This window comes from Cricetulus griseus, assembly GCF_003668045.3.
Source record: "Cricetulus griseus strain 17A/GY chromosome 1 unlocalized genomic scaffold, alternate assembly CriGri-PICRH-1.0 chr1_1, whole genome shotgun sequence".
Classification (NCBI taxonomy): Eukaryota; Metazoa; Chordata; class Mammalia; order Rodentia; family Cricetidae; genus Cricetulus; species Cricetulus griseus.
The window spans coordinates 107,201,255-107,220,470 of NW_023276807.1; the positions used below are offsets into that span (position 1 = coordinate 107,201,255).

The window sequence follows — 19,216 nt, forward strand, 5'->3', positions numbered from 1 at the left end:
GAACCATGGGTTCAACCATCACATACACACACACACAGAGAGAGAGAGAGAGAGAGAGAGAGAGAGAGAGAGAGAGAGAGAGAGAGAGAGAAAGAGAGAGTGCAAAGGAAGTGCCAGATGTTGCAGGCTGGCAAGTCATATCTAGGTGTTTGGAATAGCAGCCACCACTGTTTGGATGCATAGGCCACAACAGGCATGGAGTAACGCTATCAGAATGGAGTTATCTCCACTTGAATATATGTAGCTTCATGAATGAATAGACTGGTACATATCACATTGAAATCACTTGAAGAAGAACCCACAGAAATGGAGCAGGATCGAGTAGTCTACTAACTTGTGGACTTAACTAGATGGCCAAGGGGGCAAAGGTCACAGTCAAATTCATTTTCTCCCACAGGCAATCGACATTGAAAACGAAAATGTCTTTGTTGGTTGCAGCCTGTATCACATATCTGTAATTAAGGTGTCACAGTGAATACACTGAAGAACTCAGGAGATGAGCCTCAGAAAAGAAGATGTCATTAACTATTGGACTGGTTCCAATCAGCTTTTAGGTATCATCAATATGATGTAAAAAGCAATGCTGTTAAAAATACCAGGGTGAAAATCCTGGAAATACAAAGTCTCTGAAAACACCAGAGGGGAAACTTGACCTGACTCGAATATACCACATATGGGAACTCCAGAATGGCTGTGATTCTCTTGGGAATATCCAGTTTCCAGCGAGACCCAGCAGTGACCCTTCCTCCAGGAGACCAACAGAAGTCTGAGTTGATGGGACAAACTGACTTTTCTATTAACAAGACTTCTAACCTTGTACAGGAGAAATAAAGGTAAAGAGGAGCTGAATCTAGTTTTCTGGGATCCTGGAAAGAACAGAAAACCAGGAAAGGGGGCTTATTGTTTAGGAAGGCCACATGATCTGCTTGGCTGTTGTTCTTTGCCTCCAAGGATGGAGAAAGGCCAAAGTAACAACAGAAACAAATTCAGAAAAACTCAACTCTTTTCTTGACTATTTCTTCACTAATCCCCACAACATATAGACAACATTAAAGAGTACTCACTGACTAATTCAGCCCACTTCTCTGGCTTCCTTACACACCCTGGCAGGACACACCACCTTTCTTCCATATTCCCATACAGCATTCTGTATGGCACCTTACTGACATTGTCTCTACCACTCCACTCCTACCTCTGTCCTTGTCATTTACTACATGTAGCTGGTCAGAAAATGACAATTGGGTATATGAAACACTTCTGGACATTTCTAATAGCACTGTTCTATCTTCTATACCTCGAGTCACTCTTGAACCAGGGGTACCTCACAAGCAAGGTCAGTTCTTACTCATGTCTGTCTCATGGAACCTGGCCTCATGCCTGACAACTCTTAGTAAACAGCAGGTGCAATAAACGCTTGAATGGTTAAGCACAAAATTTCTCAGCTCATGACTCACTAGGGAAAGAGTAGAATAAACAATCGGATTCTTGATAGAGGAAAAATCATGATCCAGTGAAATATAGATCATGGGCACTGGTGGTAGGGGCTGGAAAAGCAGTCTAGAGAAGGCCATTTTTCACAAGCAGGAAGGGAGGAATAATAGGAGACACAAACCAGTGGTCTTAAGCCCAACAAGCCAGATATAGAGGTGGATACAATGTCTGTTAGGCAGAAAAGCAAACAGTCTCAGAGAGGTTCCTTTCTTGGCCAAGGTAACCCAGTCTGTCAGTGTCACCGGACTCAATCGAAAGGAACAGAACACCAAAATACTGATGGCAGCAAAACTTATTTGTAACAAATGGGAACTGACTTCCAGAAACCAGAGCAAGCTGCAGTTTATTTATATGGGAGATATAGTCTTTGGAGGCAAACGATGTCATCACATGCCTGGGTGGGGAGCACAGTCTGACTGCATACTCTATTTCCGGGTTATGAAAACAAAACTTGGGGATCTGCCTCTGAGTTACCAGTGCACACTACCCAAGGAAGCTTGTGAAATGTTATACTTCTGTAAAACAACCTTAAAGGTATTTGTTAGAAAAAAAAACAACAACTATCTTTGGGGTTCACCATCCTTTTTGGTAAGCTGGGAGACAAATTCATTTTAACTTCAATAGTTGGCTCTTCCTGAATATGGTGGTTCTTTGCTCTTCCTGGGACTGCCTACAACCCATCCTAGATTAGCAGGGCAAATCCTACAGAGCAGGAGTAGCCAGGAGACCAGGGTTTGGAAGTACCCGCTTGGACAGAAGGTTATTTTCTACGTTTAAATGCTGGAAACTGAGTGTTCTTGGGCTGCGTGGCCAAAGGCAAGGCTAATTTTGACCGTCTAGGGCTTCCATAGCTTGGAATGACCCCGTGACTCACTGCTCCTGAGACTAGAGATTTTAAAGTTCTAGGACAACGAAAAGGGCAAAAGCGCGGCTTCTTCTGGGCTAACGAAAACCGCAAAGCTAATTCAGCTCGAATCGCGACGCCGAGAGATCCCGCCTTAGGAGGGGCGCCGGAAGTGCTGCGTGTTGTCACTTCCGTCGCACGGGCGGGGTGGGGGGCCGAGATGGATGCTCCGTGGGCTCGGGAGCAGCTCCGACGGCGTTACCTGTTTCCTTCCGAAGCGGTGCTGGACTGCGAGGACAATGCCAGACCAGGTGAGGCTCCACCGGCTCTGGGTTCCAGGGCTTACCAAGTATGGCTGCGAGTAAGCGTTCGGGGTTCCGACAGGTCTTGCAACCCTCGCTTCTTCCCCTGAGCTGCGCTTCCGCATTCTGTGGCGAGCCGACTTAACAGGGGTTTGGCAATATCCTTTAAAACTAAAACCAACCGTAGTTTCTTAGTCTGAAGAAACCTAAGAACCTATACAAAGACGTGTGCAGAGTGTTCCATTTTAGCTTTTTGCTTGCAATACAGTAACGAATGGAAATGCCTAGCTGACTCTCAGCAGAAAGCTAGCTAAATAAGTTTAGATGTATCTCTGCCTGGTACGTCAGATAGGCTTTTGTATATCCCTGTGGCTGTTTTCAAAAGGAAGCGTAGAACCAGTGTATGGCATACCATCATTTGGGTACAAATTGCAACTCATGATATATTTTTGCTTGTAGATGCACAAAATAAGGAAGAATTCCGTAGGAACTGATAATGTTGGTTGTCTATAGACTGTAAGGATGAGACACAGTTCATTTGAAAGATATCTGTCTTGGATGTTGTAAAACCATTGTTCATTTATTAGTTTTTCAAAATACCGGCCGCATTGTGCCAAGGCATGACAATATATGCATTTTGAGAATATCTTCAAGAACATGTATCAGTACTCATCTCTATCAGAATAGTTAGTACTATCAGAATCCAGAGCTGAACCTCACTTGGAGATCCGTGGTCCTCATGTGACAATACAGAGAGGGCATGTCAGGAACCCCTCATTTTTATTTGCAGGGAGAGAAATGACTTGCTGTCATCTGTGCAGACCAAGCTTTGTTCTGGGGCTGGAGCTCTGGTGCACCATTCTATGTTTGAGCTACCTCAAAAGATGATATCTGTTTAAAATATTTTCGTATAACTTCTATTGTATTTGGCATTTCATTGTGTGTGTGTGTGTGTGTGTGTGTGTGTGCGCGCGCGCGTGTGCGTATGCACGTGCACTTGTTGGTACATGCACTTTTGGAGGCCAGAGATTGACACTGGGCATCTTCCTCTGTCAGTCTCATTATTTTTTTTAGACCAAGTCTATTTGGCCCCAGGATCCACCTGTCTCTGACCCAGCAGTGGGGTGACAGGCATCCACTGCCACATTCAGTTTTATGAGGGTTCTGGGGATGAACTCAGTTGTTCTGTTTGTACAGTAAGCACTTTACCCTCAGAACCTTCTCATCCCCAAACATTTGACGTTTTTCTTATTTAATATGACTAATTACCTTCCTAGAGGAAATGTGAAATACATTCCCGTACTTCTGGATAGCACTGCTATATCCAAAAGATTAAGAAGATGTAAAAAGATCTTTTAGGAGGATTAATTAATATATCGAGGAGTGTATTTTCCAGTGAGCTTGTATTAATTATTTCAGCAAATGTAAATCTACCAATTTTTGGTTCTTGGCATATAGCTCAGGGCCTCATGAACCCTAAACTAACCCTATTCTATCACAGGGCTACATTTCTGCCCCTATATATAAAAACTTATCTTAATGGTCTTGCCGAATCAGCTGGCACTATAGTGAGAAGGAGAGTTCTAGGAGATGACTATATATGGCATAAAAAACTGGTTAAGTTCATAACTCAGAATCTCCATTTTGCAGAAGCCTCCACAACTGTTGAAAAAAAGGAGAGACCTCTTCCAAGAGTTAACATTCATTCTGGATTCTGGATTTTGGCATCCATCGTTGTGACCTATTATGTTGATTTCTTTAAAACCTTCAAAGAAAACTTTCACACTAACAGGTAAGAAAATCTTGTTTCACCAGGTATAGTGCACACCTGGAATCCCAGCACTTGGGAGGCAGAGACGGGTGGATCTCTGTGAGTTCAAGGCTAGCCTGATCTACAGAGTCAGTTTCAGGACAGCCAGGGTTACATAGTGAGACCAAAGAAAGAACAAAAAACATCAACAAAAACCCTTGTTGCTTCATGTTTTGCATGTTACAGTCTGTCAGTTGAATTCTCAGAATAGTTAAGACATGGCTCAGCTGGTAAAGTACTTGCTGTTACAAGTATGTCGACTTGATTTGATCCTCAGAACCTACATTTAAAAAAAAAGCAAGCTCGGTGGTGTTGGCGCATGCCTTTAATCCCAGCTCTCGGGAGGCAGAGGCAGGTGGATCTCTGTGAGTTCAAGGCCAGCCTGGTCTAAAGAGTGAGTTCCAGGACAGCCATGGCAGAGGAACCCTGTCTTGCCAAACTGAAAAAAAGGGAAAAAGCCAGTTTGGTGATGTCTGCCCGTAATTGCAGTTCTAGGTAGGTGGAGAGGGGATCCCTGGTCATGTGGGCCACTCAGCTGAATCAGTGAACTCCAAGTCTAGTAAGAGACTAGACTGAGAAAGACACCCAGTTTTGGCCTATACACACTCACACACAGGCCTGGGGGGGGGGGGGTGTTAGAGGAGGAGGAGAGGAGAGGAGAGTGGGGAGAGAGAGGAGAGACATATACCAAAATCCAGTTAATTGTTAGTTTCTGTCAGACATAATATTGGAGGCAACTTTACTGATGGTATAGAAAAGACTAAGACATGTTAGCCAAAGGGTACAGCCTTTCACTTCTAGTAAGTTCTGGGGATTTAGTGTATGTAGGATCTTAATTGTCTTCTTCCTGTTTCACATGGTCCTCTCATGTATCCCCACTTCCCATAACCCCTTATATACAATGTTAGCTAGTGATGTGCTTGCTGTACAGGTCAATTAGCTGATTCTAGTAGTTGTTTTATGATGTTGTATCCAGTGATCATCGAATTGTACCTTGAATGTATGCAGTTTAAATTGTCACTTGTGCCTCCAGAAGACTGGAGAAAAAAGACCTAAGAACTAGAAGAGGCATGAGAACTGTGGCCCAAGAAAGGTGTATTTCAGAGTAGTTAGGAAGGGGGTGATTAGAGGATGTGACTCAGAGTTGCCTTGAAGGTCAGTGGGAGGATTCGGGCCTGGGTCTGAGTCCTGGTGTCAAATAGCCCTTCATACCCAGGGGTGGAGAGCCCTGCCCTTTATTCCAGGAGCTGACCATGGAGCAGAAGTTGTGGATCCTATGTGAATAGTTTGGGGGGCATCAGATATCAGAAGAGGGAGTGATGTTGGTGATGTCACAGCTGGCACATGAGGGCTATGTTTAGTGGCAAGAGCGGTGACTGGATATAACAGTAGGGCCATAAAAGATGGAGACAGGAGTTAGGTCTTGCTGAGTTATGGGAAATACAGTCCTTAAAGAGATCTTTAGGTCATAGACTGCTTGTGGAGGAAACCAAGCAGACAGAAGGGATGAGCTGTCAAGGGTGTGAGGCATGAGGGAGTTCATTGAAATCCTGGGGAAGAAACCATTTGCTCTTCTATGAGGAGGTGTTTCTTTAAATACCACCACTTCCCCATCCTGCCATTCTGTTCACCATTCCTTGGGTCGTATGATTGTGTAAGTGAGTTGTAGTTGAAAAACTGGAACCCAGCACCACTCTCTTGGGCATCTGTACCCTGAAGGAGGCCAGCTTTTTTGGCTTTCCATGCTTTCATTTTGCAGAGGCAACACTAACACGGTGGAGATTTTCATTGTGGTCTGGAACCTAGGAATAAGTCTTTCTGTCTGTGGGATTTAGTGTCAGCAAAGGTTTTGTTACCTTTCTCCAAAGCCATGCTCTTCCCTCAGCTCCATCAGTGACAAAGCTGACACATGATTTTAGTCAGCCAGCAAACTTCATCTCTCAGCTGGTTTAGAACTTGCTGGGAGAGAGGAGAGTACCTGAAATGCCACTCTAGCAGCTGCTTTTTCCTTAATTAGAACTTGGGAAGAGCTCAGGGTCGGTCTGGTGTGGAGGCATTTCTGATTTCAGCAGTAGCAGACTCATTTCCAGGCTGCATGGTGCTGCTGGGTAGGTGTGTGTGCAGGATGTGAGAAGCACCTGGGAGTGTTGCCCAGAGAGCCTGTGCTGGGAAGGTAGACTTTTCAGGGCTTTAGGTGTGTATTCTTTTATTAGGCTTTCCTAGAAGTGGCCATTAGAAATGATTCCACACAGATGATGTATTACATTAACCACGGCAATAAGTGGGGGCCTTGGGACCACATGCCCTCCTGTGACAGAGACACTGGAGTGGGGCTCTGGGGGTGAAAGTTGAAACTATAGGCCTGACCTCAACACAGTGTGCTCGTAGAGGCAAAAAGGCATGACCACATACCCAAAGACTGAGGCCAGTGAAGTCTCTGCTGTTTCTCCCAGTGCTCTCAACGCTTTCTTTGTCTTTGTCTCCACAGCTGGTTTCTCTTTGGCGGGACCTTGCTGTTTGTCAGCCTGTCAATTGCATTTTACTGTATAGTGTATCTGGAATGGTATCGTGGGATTGAAGAATATGATGTCAAATACCCAACGCTGGTGCCCATCACAACTGCAACTTTCATTGCAGCAGGGATTTGGTGAGTGGATGTTGAAAAGTTGAATTTGAGAGAAAAACAGTGGTTTTGTGGTCAGGTAATGATGACTGTAACTCAGAACCTATATTAAGCAGCAGAGTGTCCCAGGGAAAAGGGGATTTGGGTACTGTGTTCTTTAGGGTCTCCTCTCTTAATTTCTCTCAATTTGCTTTAGTTATTTGAGACATAGATGGCGGCCTCTGCACATACTGTATGTTTTGGTTACTAAGTGTCCTTCATTGTGATGGAAAAGACACACTAAAGGAAAACAAGTGCAGCTGAATGAATTAATCTTGAGTTGAGCACTGCTGCAGATCTCACTTAGGTCAGGGAGGAGCAGAGCCAGTGTCCTGGTGATCATTCTTGACCCTTCGCTTCACTGTACCTTCCTACCACATGCAAATGCTGCCCCATTTTTGTGGCCACTACTTTTGTATCCCATCATCACTGTTTTGTTTGCCTGTGTTTTGAACTTTAGAGAAGTTGGTTTGTGCAGTCACCATTCTTTAACATGTAACTGCACATGTGAAGCTGTTTGCTGTTCACTTGTAGTTTTCTCCCAGCAGTTGTTCATTGCCATTTGTCACCCCACTGTGTAACTGAGTCCTAGAATATCTGTTATGCTGTCACACAGTCAAGCTGTTTGTAGTTTGTGTTGTTTTGAAGGATGCCATTAAGAACACTCCTGTTCCCTGTTGGGCTTACATGTGTGCGCACATACCCAGAAGGGTGAAGTCAGTGCATCACCCAGGTGTGTACATACCTCCAGCTTCATTAAATAGCATCACACTTTTCTCAAGTGGTGGAGCTGTCTTTATCTGTGGGTTCCATAGTAATGGATTCAACCATCACTTTGGGGGACAGCCACTGTCCCCCAAAGTGAATGCCATCTGTTGAGCATGTGCAGTCTTCTCTCTGCTGCTCTCTAACCAACATAGTTCACAGTCTGTGGCGCTGTCAGAAGCCTAGACGTATGACATGAAGCATGGGGGAAGGTGCAGATACAGGTTAAGGCACTTAAGCATTTGGAGATTTTGCGTCTGCAAGATCTTGGAGCTAATGATCCCAGGTTTGAAGGGACACCTGTCCTCTTTTCTGTATGTCTAGTGACACAGTGTAGCCTGTTCTTCCACAGTGGAAGTAGCTGTGCATTTTCAAGGTTACATGTCTTCCACAGTGTGGACATGCCAGGACTGCGCAACCCTTTCCCTGTTTCACACACAATTAGTTTTATGCTCACACAGTGTCAAGTGACTCCACCTCTGTAAGTTCACAGGTGCTTAGTGAAAAAGCAAGGCTTGGGGGGGTGGGGGGAGTAATACTTGCTCACTGAAGAAAAGCCCGTAAATTACAGGAAAATATCTCTCAATTAGAGAAAACCAGGCTTTAGCTCTTCGGCTTTTCTTTATGTAAAGAATTCTGACTTTTGTAAAAGTCCTAAATGTAGATGTATATTCTACTTACATGCACTTTCTTTGACCCAATTTCAGCTCTAGTTGGTCTGCTTGCCACTGTGAGGTCAGTATTGCTCCTGTGGTGAGGGTGGACCAGCGACGTTTCACTTTGTCTTCTGTAGTGGGAGCATACCATTGTTTCACTTTGTCTTCTGTAGTGGGAGCATACCAAGAAATGTCAGATTGGTTTTAGACCTGTGGTTTGTGATTATTTGACATCCATATTTATCCAGGACTATATATTAAAACCCATGGCTGAGTGGAGAGCTTATTTAATTTTTTTATGGTTTTCCCTGGTAGCTTATGCTCCTATCAGATCAGTCACTGAAACTCTTTTGCTTTTAGAAATTGTTTTTTTTGTTTTGTTTTTGTTTTTTGTTTTTTGTTTTTAAATTTAGTGACAGGAATACTGTTTTATTTGTTCTTTTTTTTTTTTTTTTTTTTTTTTTTTTTGGTTTTGGAGACAGGGTTTCTCTGTAGCTTTGGAAACTGTCCTGGAACTCGCTCTGTAGACCAGGCTGGTTTTGAACTCACAGAGATCACCCCACCTCTGCCTCCTGAATGCTGGGATTAAGGGCGTGCACTACCACTGCCTGGCAGGAATACTGGTTTTTTTGCAATGAAGATTTTATAGCATTGTGTACACCATTGCTTTTTCATTCTGTTTTAAGAGCCGTTTCAGCCTGGCGGTGGTGGTACACACCTTTAATCCCAGCACTTAAGAGCCATTTCATCTTTTTCTCACGATGATGCTTGGGATCATAAAGCAGGCTGCAGCTATTTGAATTTGTGGTCCATCCCACATGCCAACTTGTAGTTGGAATTTTCTTTGTGCTGGCAACCAACTTCCCAAATAAAGACACTTAATCTCCCTGCCTGCAAGTCCTGCCCGTACTTCCTTCTTCACTATTGGCCAGTCAGCTTTTTATTAGACTAATTAGGTGCCTTAGGCAGGCAATATAAAACAGCAACTAGTTAAACAAATATTCTGCAACATTTCCCCCCTTTTTATCTAAATAAAAAGAAAGGGTTTAGCTTTAACATTGACTATTTTAGTAAGAACAGTTATCAAGAATTACCTTTACTATATCCAGTCCATTTGCATTGGCAAATTCAGAGAAAATACTCCATTGTCTATCGTATCTTATGAGTCCAAAGTTGTGTACCTAATTATTTTCTATCCTAACTTCCAACCCCAAATTATCTTTTTAGGCATCAAAACATTTTCTTAAACAACTTAAGCTTTTATGTTTCTCAGCCTTATAAACTTTACATCTCTTATGTAAGTTTTTTTCTTCTGAATTTGGTAACAAGAAAAACTATAACTATCTCATCTTCAACTCCATCAGAGATCTGAGACGGCTATAATATTACCTGAGTAAACAGGAAGTGCAGAGCAAGCAATTTCCAAAACTATAAAAAGGATAAAATAGCTAGCTAGGTGCCTGGATAATTATCCAAGGTTCCTCTGCACTCGAGAGTGTTGCTATTTTGTCAGCTGCAGGTGATGAAACACAAATCACAAAACTCAACAGAACCCACATGGAGTTTATTGGGGGAAGGGAGCAAAGGGAGGGGTAGGTGTTGGCTGACCTGGAACAGAGATAGAAGGGGAAAGGGAACAGAGATGGAAGGGGAGAAGAGGATAAAAGGAAAAAAGGGGGGGATAAGGGACGAACAGGTATGAGGTTCTTGCTTAAAAGGGAAAGCTTGCACATGCGTACAAAGTCCTTATGCAGCTATATAACACATGATGTAGCCATGCAACACGGCCTTTTGAGCTGTCTAAGTATCTGCCTGAATGCTGGTGTGTGTATCCTGCCAATTGTCAGGGGGCAGGGTCAGCTAATGCCAGGATATCAACAAGGAGGCACAGGCAGGTGGAATTCTGTGAATTTGAGGCCATCCTGGTCTACAGAGCGAGTTCCAGGACAGGCTCCAAAGCTACAGAGATACCCTGTCTTGACCCTCCCCCCCAAAAAAAACCCCAAAACAAAAAAGCAGTATTCCTGTCACCAAATGAAATAAAACACATTGTAAAAGCAAAAGAGTTTCAGAGTTTTAGGCCTAGAATATCTGACAGACTTTTTCATGAAGCAGGAGTTTTGAAGGACTGTCCCACCTTGTCTTGGCAAAGATTGGCAGTCCTTTTCTTTTGTGTCCTGCTTGTACAGTATACTGTGAGCAGTTGGGACAAGGGCAGTTTCTTGCCCAAATGGCCAGCTTTGCCACACTGAAAGTGAACTCCATATTTTCTTCAATGCCCATCATTGTTTTATGAAGTAAATTGGAGCTGCCAGGAGCAGACATGTCCCACTGTCATGTTATTTAACATCTTAAATACCATATTCTGTAGGTTTCTGAAGTATTTGAAGATCACCTATCTAAAATATACCTGCTTAACCTTGAAAACATACTTAACATGACTATGAGTGTGATTGTTATAGATAACTAACTGCTAACCTGCATTTTTAAAATATCCTAAACAGTTTGTAATAATAGCTTTCAAGGACTAGAATTTTGTGTTACATTTTTAAATGAGCTGAATAGATAAAATACCTTAAACATGAGTAGAAGCATATATGCTATAGCAAAAATAACCTTAAATTTGTATCAGTATACAAAAATCCATAACAATGTAAAATATTTGAGATGAATAGTTATCTTCTTATTCTATATCCCCACAAAATGATGAAAAACACAAAAATGACCCAAAACTACCACCCCACCTCTTGGGAATGTGGGCATTGTGTTCTCTTGTCTGCTTCCTGTTGTCTGGGGGGTGATGGCATCCCCAGGGAACTCTGAGAAAATTGAGATTATGGTCAAGTCCTAAGAAAACTAGTTATAGCATTTGTTGTCCAGTCTTTGTATAATGGGAAAGTGTAAGACTTATCAGAAGTCCTGATAGAACAGTCTGTGAGGCTGGGCTATCTCAGCTAGCAGCCTTGAAGTTATTCTGAAATTAGAACTCTCAGGAAACTGTAACAGAGGCACTCTGAAAGGCTGGATCACCTGGGCCACCCTTTTTTATTAGTGTCTGGTCTCCTTGCTCTGAAAACACACAAACTTTCAAAGGTAACATACATATCTGCATTAACACAAGTATGGACTGTGTATTAAACACAAGGCAACCAAAGATCATTTTCTTGTTTTATGTTTGAGCAGGTAAAAGACATCTGTCAACTTTATAAGTTTGTTTGGACTGTATAACCAAACCTCTATCCATACCATATGAAGAGATGGCATGTAATAATAAGTCATAAGGACTCTAACCATCAAGATTTGTCATGTCTCATCCAGTCTCAGAGCTGTTCCCATGTCAAGGGATCAGCATATACATCACCTGTCCTGCAGTTTTCCTAGGTTTATTTCGTTATGCCTGTGTAGGCAAGATTCTCAGGGGGTCTTCCCAATCAAATCTGGTCTTTATTAATTTTGAAGACATCCACAACCTTTCTTTTCCTGTGGAAACAAAAGCATAGCATCTTCCCCAATACATATATTTTCTAAATTTCATTTTAAAGTTAAGACATCCCTAAAACATTTAGGCTGGTTTAATTCAGCACTTCCTTTTACAATTCCATGTCTCTCAGCAACTGTTGTTCACTCATCAGCATTCAAAAAATTCAATGTCAACAAAGCAACATACAGGATCCATGCTCCCTGTGCATGCATGACTTATTTTTTTTATGTTACTTTACTCTTTCTTTAAATACTTATTTTTAAACTTACTTTTTCCTGTGCTGGTCTATACCCATTTTCTTTCTTAAGCACCTATGCACTTGTAACCTGTTAAAGGTTTTTTTCAGTCTGGACTTGTTTTACTGTGCACCTGTAGTATTCTGTGACCAAGTGAACCAAGCTTCAAACTGCTAAGTGGCAGCTAGGCCCTCTGCCCTGTGGCCCTGCAAGTTGACTGCGCCTCCTCTGGTCTGTGAGAACCAAGCCTTAAGCCAATGGGCTTGGCAGAGGGCTTTGTTTAACTGGGAGCTGCATTTACCCACGAGCTTCATTTAACTGCCCCAGCTATAGGAAGCTGGTGCCTGCACTGTGGCAGGCATTTTTACTTAGCTTGCTGTTTCTACTTAGCATGCCAGCTGTTCAAGTTCTCTGCTGCACAGCAGAGCCTCTTAAAGGAGCCATACCTTTGTTTTTTTCCCTCCCTGCTTTTTCAGGCCCTCTGAGGAAATTTGGGCCCCATGTTGGGTGCCATTTGTAGTTGCAGTTTTTCTTTGGGCCACCAACCAGCTTCCCAAATAAATACATGGAGACATTAATTATGAATGCTCAACCTTAGCTGAGGCGTGTCCCACTAGCTCTTGATTTAATCTGTTTCTCTTTGTCTACATTTTGCCTCAAGGCTTTTTACCTTTCTTTTATTCTGTATGTCCTACTTGCTTGCTTCCTCCATATCTATTTGTCTGTCTGGACCCTGGTTTCTCCCTGGCATCTTCTTTCTTCCCTGAGCCTAAATTCCTCTTACTTACTCTCCTAGCCTTCAAGTCCTACCTTTATCTCTTCCCTTGCTATTGGCAATTCAGCTTTTTATTAGACCAATCAGGTGCCTTAGGCAGGCAAGGCAAAACAGCAACACATCCTTACATAAGTAAATAAATGCAACACATCTTTGCATAGTTAAACAAATATTCTGCAACAGTAACTGAGAGACTTAACATCTATTGACCCACACCTCTTCAGAGGCCAGGCCTGTGTGATCTCAGGTCCAGGTGCTGTTTGAAGCAACGGTGATGCTCCTGTTTGTACTGGCGTCTTGTCATGGGGCTATGTTTAAAGAGACATAACGTATGGATAGACATTCTGAAATTGAGCTCCTTAACTCCAGACTCTGGAGTGGAACATATTTGTGTCATCACAATTGTTCTTGTCATCTGTTTGGTTTTGGTTTCTTCCAGCTTCAACCTGGCGCTGTGGAACGTGTGGTCATTCTTCACTCCCTTGCTGCTGTTCACGCAGTTTATGGGGGTCGTGATGTTCATCTCACTCCTCGGATAAGTCCACGGTAAGATCTCTGATGTGCTGTTCCTAACAGTGAACTGTGAAAACGCTTTGTAGTCATTTCCCAAGAGTACTCTGACAGATTAGACTGCCTGGGAATAACTTCTGTTGTGTCTGCACCAAAGCACTTTACCATTGAACACAGCTGCAAGGACTGAGCCCACCTTCACAAGGTATAGTTCTAAGTGCCTGTTTTTTCAGAGACGGCACCCTGCCTTTCAAAGAACTCATAAAGACAGCCTGTGAGTCTTAACATGGATTAGTTCACATGAAGCCATTTTATATTGTGTGGATGATCTTAGACAGAAGTAGTATGGGAATAATGTGTGATCTACCCAATGTGGGACAAATGCTGCCATTTTCTGTAGATATTGGATAGATAAATACACCAGCCTTTTTTTAAAAAAATTCCTTTCAGGGGATGGAGAGGTGGCTCACTGGTTAAGATCACTGGTTTGCTCTTCCAGAGGACCTGGGTTCAATTCCTAGCGTCCACATTTCGTTTCACAACCATCTGTAGCTCTAGTTTCAGAAGATCTAACACCTTGACCTCCACATACATCAGGCATGCATGTGGCCCACATACATAAGTGTAGGCAAAACATACATGCACATAAAATAAAAATAAATCCTAAAAATTCTTCCTTAGGTATTAGACTCCCTGGTTAAAACAAATTTGTTCTTTTAATACTACTTAGAGAATTTATGTGTTCCTGTGCCTCCCCCCCTTTCTTGCCCTGGTTGGGAGTGTTGGTTAACATGTATTACATAAGTATACATACTGAGAATGATCATGCTGTGATTAGGGTAAAAAAAAGATAGTCTCTCCCTTCATTCTACTCACATCTGAATTTGGAGAAAAATCACCTTTTTGGGACCATTTGCTGACAGCAGAGGTGGGGCTCAGGGAAGTAGAGGCCAGCACCTGAGTGGTACTCAGGACCAGGTCTCCCGGCTGATGGAGTGTGTGCCCTGCAGCCCTCATGGGGGAATGTGGGCAGAAAGAAGAGATGCACTTGATCATGCTGTTGCTGGTCGGATGGGAGTTGCTGACTGTCACCATGTTGACACAGACATTGTCCTATAGCATTACATGTTTTTTTCAGAAACTGCTAAGACTCATGGGACCTCTTGTCCTGTGCATATGTCACTTTAAGCAGTTCAGGCAGGGTCCCTGTATCATGTCCCGCGCTATGGCCTCGACAGCAAGAACCACACAGGACATTCGGATCCTTCTGCAGGAAAGCTTTAATGCGTCTTGAGAGGAGAGCATAAGCTTACCAGAGCGGAGACCCCGAGCCAAGAATCCCGTCCCCTAATAAAGGCTGGCAGCCGCTGCCTGGGACGTGTCACCCTATGATTGGCTTCAGCTCCTCAGGCCATATGACGCCACGGAATAGGCAGAGATCAAGGAAATGGAAAATTACCCAGCGCCTGCGCAATAATTTACATTCAGTGCCTGCAGGCGCCATCATTGTAATGGAGAATGCAGGGACGGCTCCCTACATCTCCCCCTTTTTTTATTAATTAATGATAAGGCTTTATATTTTTACAAGCAAATAGGTCACCCATATGTTGAGGGATAGAGGCAGAGGTTGTACCTTCCCAATCAAACATTAAGACTGTGTACAAGAGTCGCCATCAGGCTGTTAGCTTGACCCGAAGCGCTCTCGACCTGTCCTCTGCCGTTTTTCTGGGAAAGGGAGACTAGGGCAGGCAACCCTTATGCAGGACAACATGCCTCCCAGAGAAGCCTGCATACTGGGCAACTCTCTGTGCGATGCCTTGCTCAACATCCCTCATGGGCTGCTCAAACCAGACACTCTACCCTGTGCAATGAGCCTAGGCTCCGGGTGTGCAAGAGCTGTCTGGCCGGCAAGAGCTGCTTAAGCATAGTTAGCCAAATATCAGTGGAAGCCCCTTGTTCCAAAGCTACAAGCGCTTGGGCGATAACCACCTTGTCTCTCTTAGTTTGAGCCCTGAGCCTACAGACCAGCCAGAGAAGTAACACCAATCCGCAGCAAACGGCTGCACCAAACAATCCCATCCCCACCCCTTAAGCGATCTATGATGACAATCTCTCCGTCAAGGACAGGAGTTAATCTGGATAATAATAGCGGCTCTCAACTCCCGGGGAGAGGGTGGAGTTCCGACTTTTGAAGGTCCGAAGGGGCTCTTTGGGTGAGTCTTTCCGCTATCCACAGGGGATTCTCTTCATCCTGTGGAAAAACACATATAGCTCCCCTGGATCTTATGAGAATAGGATCCGGGCCTCTCCAAAGACCAGTTAAGATATCTTTTTATTTTACCATTTCCTTTGGCCTTTTAGGTTCTGAGGTGTGACGCTTGGCTGCAGTATGGCCCCGAGCGTCAATGTTTATGAGGCTTTAAAGCCCCAGGCATTCCAGGCCTCCAAGAAGTGTTGAATAACATGCATGGCCTTTTCCCCTATCAAAGACTGGGAAAGCCATCTGTAATTTTCTCCGCTCCTCTAATGGTAAAAAGGAGTCGGTACCAAATAATGGGGGTGTTGATGGAAGTACACCCGCTGGATTAACAGGTCTCTTAAATTTACCAGGGTGTGACCGGTTATCCCCTATTTTCTCTCCCTCCTTTTTTGTTTCTTTTTCACCTAGCTGAGCTGTTTCCTCTAAAACTTTATCTCTTGAGCTTTTAGAGTCATCAGAGCTATCAAGATTTAAAGCTTTAAACTTATTTACAGAATCATCTAACAAATTATTCACTCCCTTGTCATTAGACATCCCGGGAGGTCCTTTTTTCTTATTTGTTGCTGTTTCTCTTCTTACACACACTCCCTTGTCATTAGACATCCCAGGAGGTCCTTTTTCCTTATATTTTATTGTTGGGCGCGCCCCATCTCTCACTACATTCGGTTTCTGACATGTAATTGTGGACTTCTTTAAGATTGCTACAACAGTGAGAAAGGTCAAAATGGCTCCTAGTAAAAGCACAGAAGCCTCTACACTAACCTCCCAAAATAGCAACATTCCCAAGCCAAAGTCCAGAAAAGACATACCTCTCCGAATTTACCACCCTGCAGTTCTGAATCCGCCCCGTTAGAGGGGTCTCCGCAGTGCCGGCGATGTTAACAAGTTCCCGGGTTTCGGCACCAGATGTCCTGCGCTATGGCCTCGACAGCAAGAACCACACAGGACATTCGGATCCTTCTGCAGGAAAGCTTTAATGCGTCTTGAGAGGAGAGCATAAGCTTACCAGAGCGGAGACCCCGAGCCAAGAATCCCGTCCACTAATAAAGGCTGGCAGCCGCTGCCTGGGACGTGTCACCCTATGATTGGCTTCAGCTCCTCAGTCCATATGACGCCACTGAATAGGCAGAGATCAAGGAAATGGAAAATTACCCAGCGCCTGCGCAATAATTTACATTCAGTGCCTGCAGGCGCCATCATTGTAATGGAGAATGCAGGGACGGCTCCCTACAGTATCATCCTATTCCCATAGCCTTGGCTGACTCTGACCCCACCCCACCCACACACACAGTGACTGAGATCTTGGGCTCTGGCTGTTTGGTCGGGTTTCGAGATGTTTGGTGCTTTTGACTTCCATGTTTCTGGGTGTATGGTATGTGCATCACATGTGTATCTGGTGCCCACAGAGGCCAGAAGGCATAGGTTCCCTTAGGAACAGAGTTAATTAATTAATTAATAATTAATTAATTGTTGTTTGTTTTCGAGACAGGGTTTCTTTTGTATGTAGCCCTGACTGTCCTGGAACTTGCTCTGTAGACCAGGCTGGCCTTGAGCTCACAGAGATCTGCCTGCCTCTGTCTCCCGAGTTCTGGGATCAAAGCTGTGTCACCACAGCCTAGCTTACATTTTGTTGTTAAATAGAAATTCATGAGTTTGCTGAGCGGTGCTGGTGCACACTATTAATCCCAGCACTTGGGAGGCAGAGGCAGGGAGATCTCTGTGCATTCAAGGCTAACATGGTCTACAAAGCTACACAGAGAAACCCTGACTCAAAAAACAAAAAAAGAAAGAAATTCATGAGTGTAAGATGTTTCACTTGGTATATAAATGCTCTTTTCTTCCAGATTTAAGAAGATGACCATTTAAAGTGAACAAAGTATCCAGCTTGTGCCACTGAGGTGAAGGAGAATCCTAGTGTGTGCTGGTGTCTCTGAAGTGAGTGGTTCCCATGGAAAATTGTGACTTTCTAAATCTGCTGTTGAAATCAGAATAAATGACTTTCTCTTGGGTGTTCTCAAACAAGTGATTAGTTTGTGTGAGCCAAAACCAAGAAGTGTGACTCTGTCAGAATTTGGAGACCATAGTTGCCTGTTATAGGAGCACCGTGTGCCCACAGTTTTAAAGGGCCTGGAGACTAGTTGCCTGTATAAGGTGACTGGACGCAAGTATGAAGGAATTGTGTTGTAACCGTTAGTAATCACTCGACCGCTCATATTTGTCACAGCTTTTTAGGGAGCGGACCAAAGGGAAGCATTTTACAGTTTCCTATTACTTTGGATTTTACCATTATGTAAGTTATTGGGTTTTTAGCATTTTTAAACATATGTACTTTTAATAATGTTTAAGGATATATAATTTTTTTCTGTGACATCAATAAAATATTTTTATAACTTTCTTGTGCATTTTGTTAATAGAAATTTGGGGCTAGCTTCTGTTTTTAGCTGTTTGCAGTTTGGGTTAACCGGAAATAATGAAGCTTCTTTTTAGAGTAGGTTAGCCTGTTCTTCATTGACCCCATGGCAACCAGTGTTTGTGCTTTGTAGTGTAGATATGCTTCCATGATGCCTATCACAAGTTGTGACATAGAGATGCTTGTGGATTTGTTTCCCCGTGAAGTGATTGAGGCAGTCAGCACTGGTATTTGGGCACACCACACACTAACTGGAGGACTTTCAATTTTGAAACTAAAAACTGCAAGTAATACTTGTCTTTGGGATGTTAGTGAAATAGAAGTAATGTTTGTAAGGTACCCATTCAGGATATAGTAGGGCCCAGTCAGAGAACAAGGGTAAGGAGGGGAAGAGAAACAGGTTTATGATGGGTCACACCACTTGGACCTTGTGTGTGAGGAGGTGTGTGGAGACTGTTACTTAGAATAGAGAATGACCAGGCAGAGGTTGGAGTCAGCTAGCCAGGGCAGCAATGAGGACCCAGGGCAGCCTGGATACTGCTGACCTACCAGCTAGAGTGGCTGTCCAACCTTCTTAGGGGAACATGGCTCTGATAGTGGCTCATATATGTTTTATAAACTATCTTGGCTTGAATTTTTTAAGAATTTAATCTATGGCTTAAAACATAGTTACGCAAAGGCCAAATACTATGGGCAACTAAAGTGGTAGGGAGAAGACTCTGTTACTTAGGAACCATTTAATTTTCACTTGAGCCAGGCCTTCTGGCACTACTTGAAGCTACTTAGGAGGTTGACATGAGAGGATCTCAAGTTCAAGGCCAGCCTGGGCAACTTAATAAAACCCTGTCTCAGAAATAAAGAAGTTTGGGCCTCTATCCTGGCACTTACTCTGGAGACCAGGCTGGCCTCAAACTCACAGAGATCCGCCAGTCTCTGCCTCCCAAGATTAAAGGCTCGCCACCAAAGCCCGGCTAAAAAATGCTTATTTTTACTTGTAATTGTGTGGTTGTGTGT

The 19,216-nt window shown here is 43.5% G+C and overlaps 1 protein-coding gene across 1 annotated transcript; it reads left to right on the forward strand.

Moving 5' to 3' along the window:
- The first annotated feature begins 2,495 nt into the window (after nucleotides 1-2,495).
- Tmem128 (transmembrane protein 128) lies at nucleotides 2,496-17,811 on the forward strand. The gene is made up of 5 exons (XM_027387037.2): nucleotides 2,496-2,646; nucleotides 4,288-4,429; nucleotides 6,936-7,094; nucleotides 13,462-13,568; nucleotides 17,637-17,811. The coding sequence occupies exons 1-4, from the start codon at nucleotides 2,556-2,558 to the stop codon at nucleotides 13,559-13,561; spliced, it is 492 nt and encodes a 163-aa protein (XP_027242838.1). The 5' UTR covers nucleotides 2,496-2,555; the 3' UTR covers nucleotides 13,562-13,568; nucleotides 17,637-17,811.
- The last annotated feature ends 1,405 nt before the right edge of the window (nucleotides 17,812-19,216 follow it).

Coding starts and splice junctions, on each gene's coding strand:
- Tmem128 (XM_027387037.2), top strand. CDS start 2,556: ATGGATGCTCCGTGGGCTCGGGAGCAGCTCCGACGGCGTTACCTGTTT. Junction 2,647..4,287: donor CGAGGACAATGCCAGACCAG/GTGAGGCTCCAC, acceptor TCCATTTTGCAG/AAGCCTCCACAACTGTTGAA. Junction 7,095..13,461: donor TTCATTGCAGCAGGGATTTG/GTGAGTGGATGT, acceptor GGTTTCTTCCAG/CTTCAACCTGGCGCTGTGGA.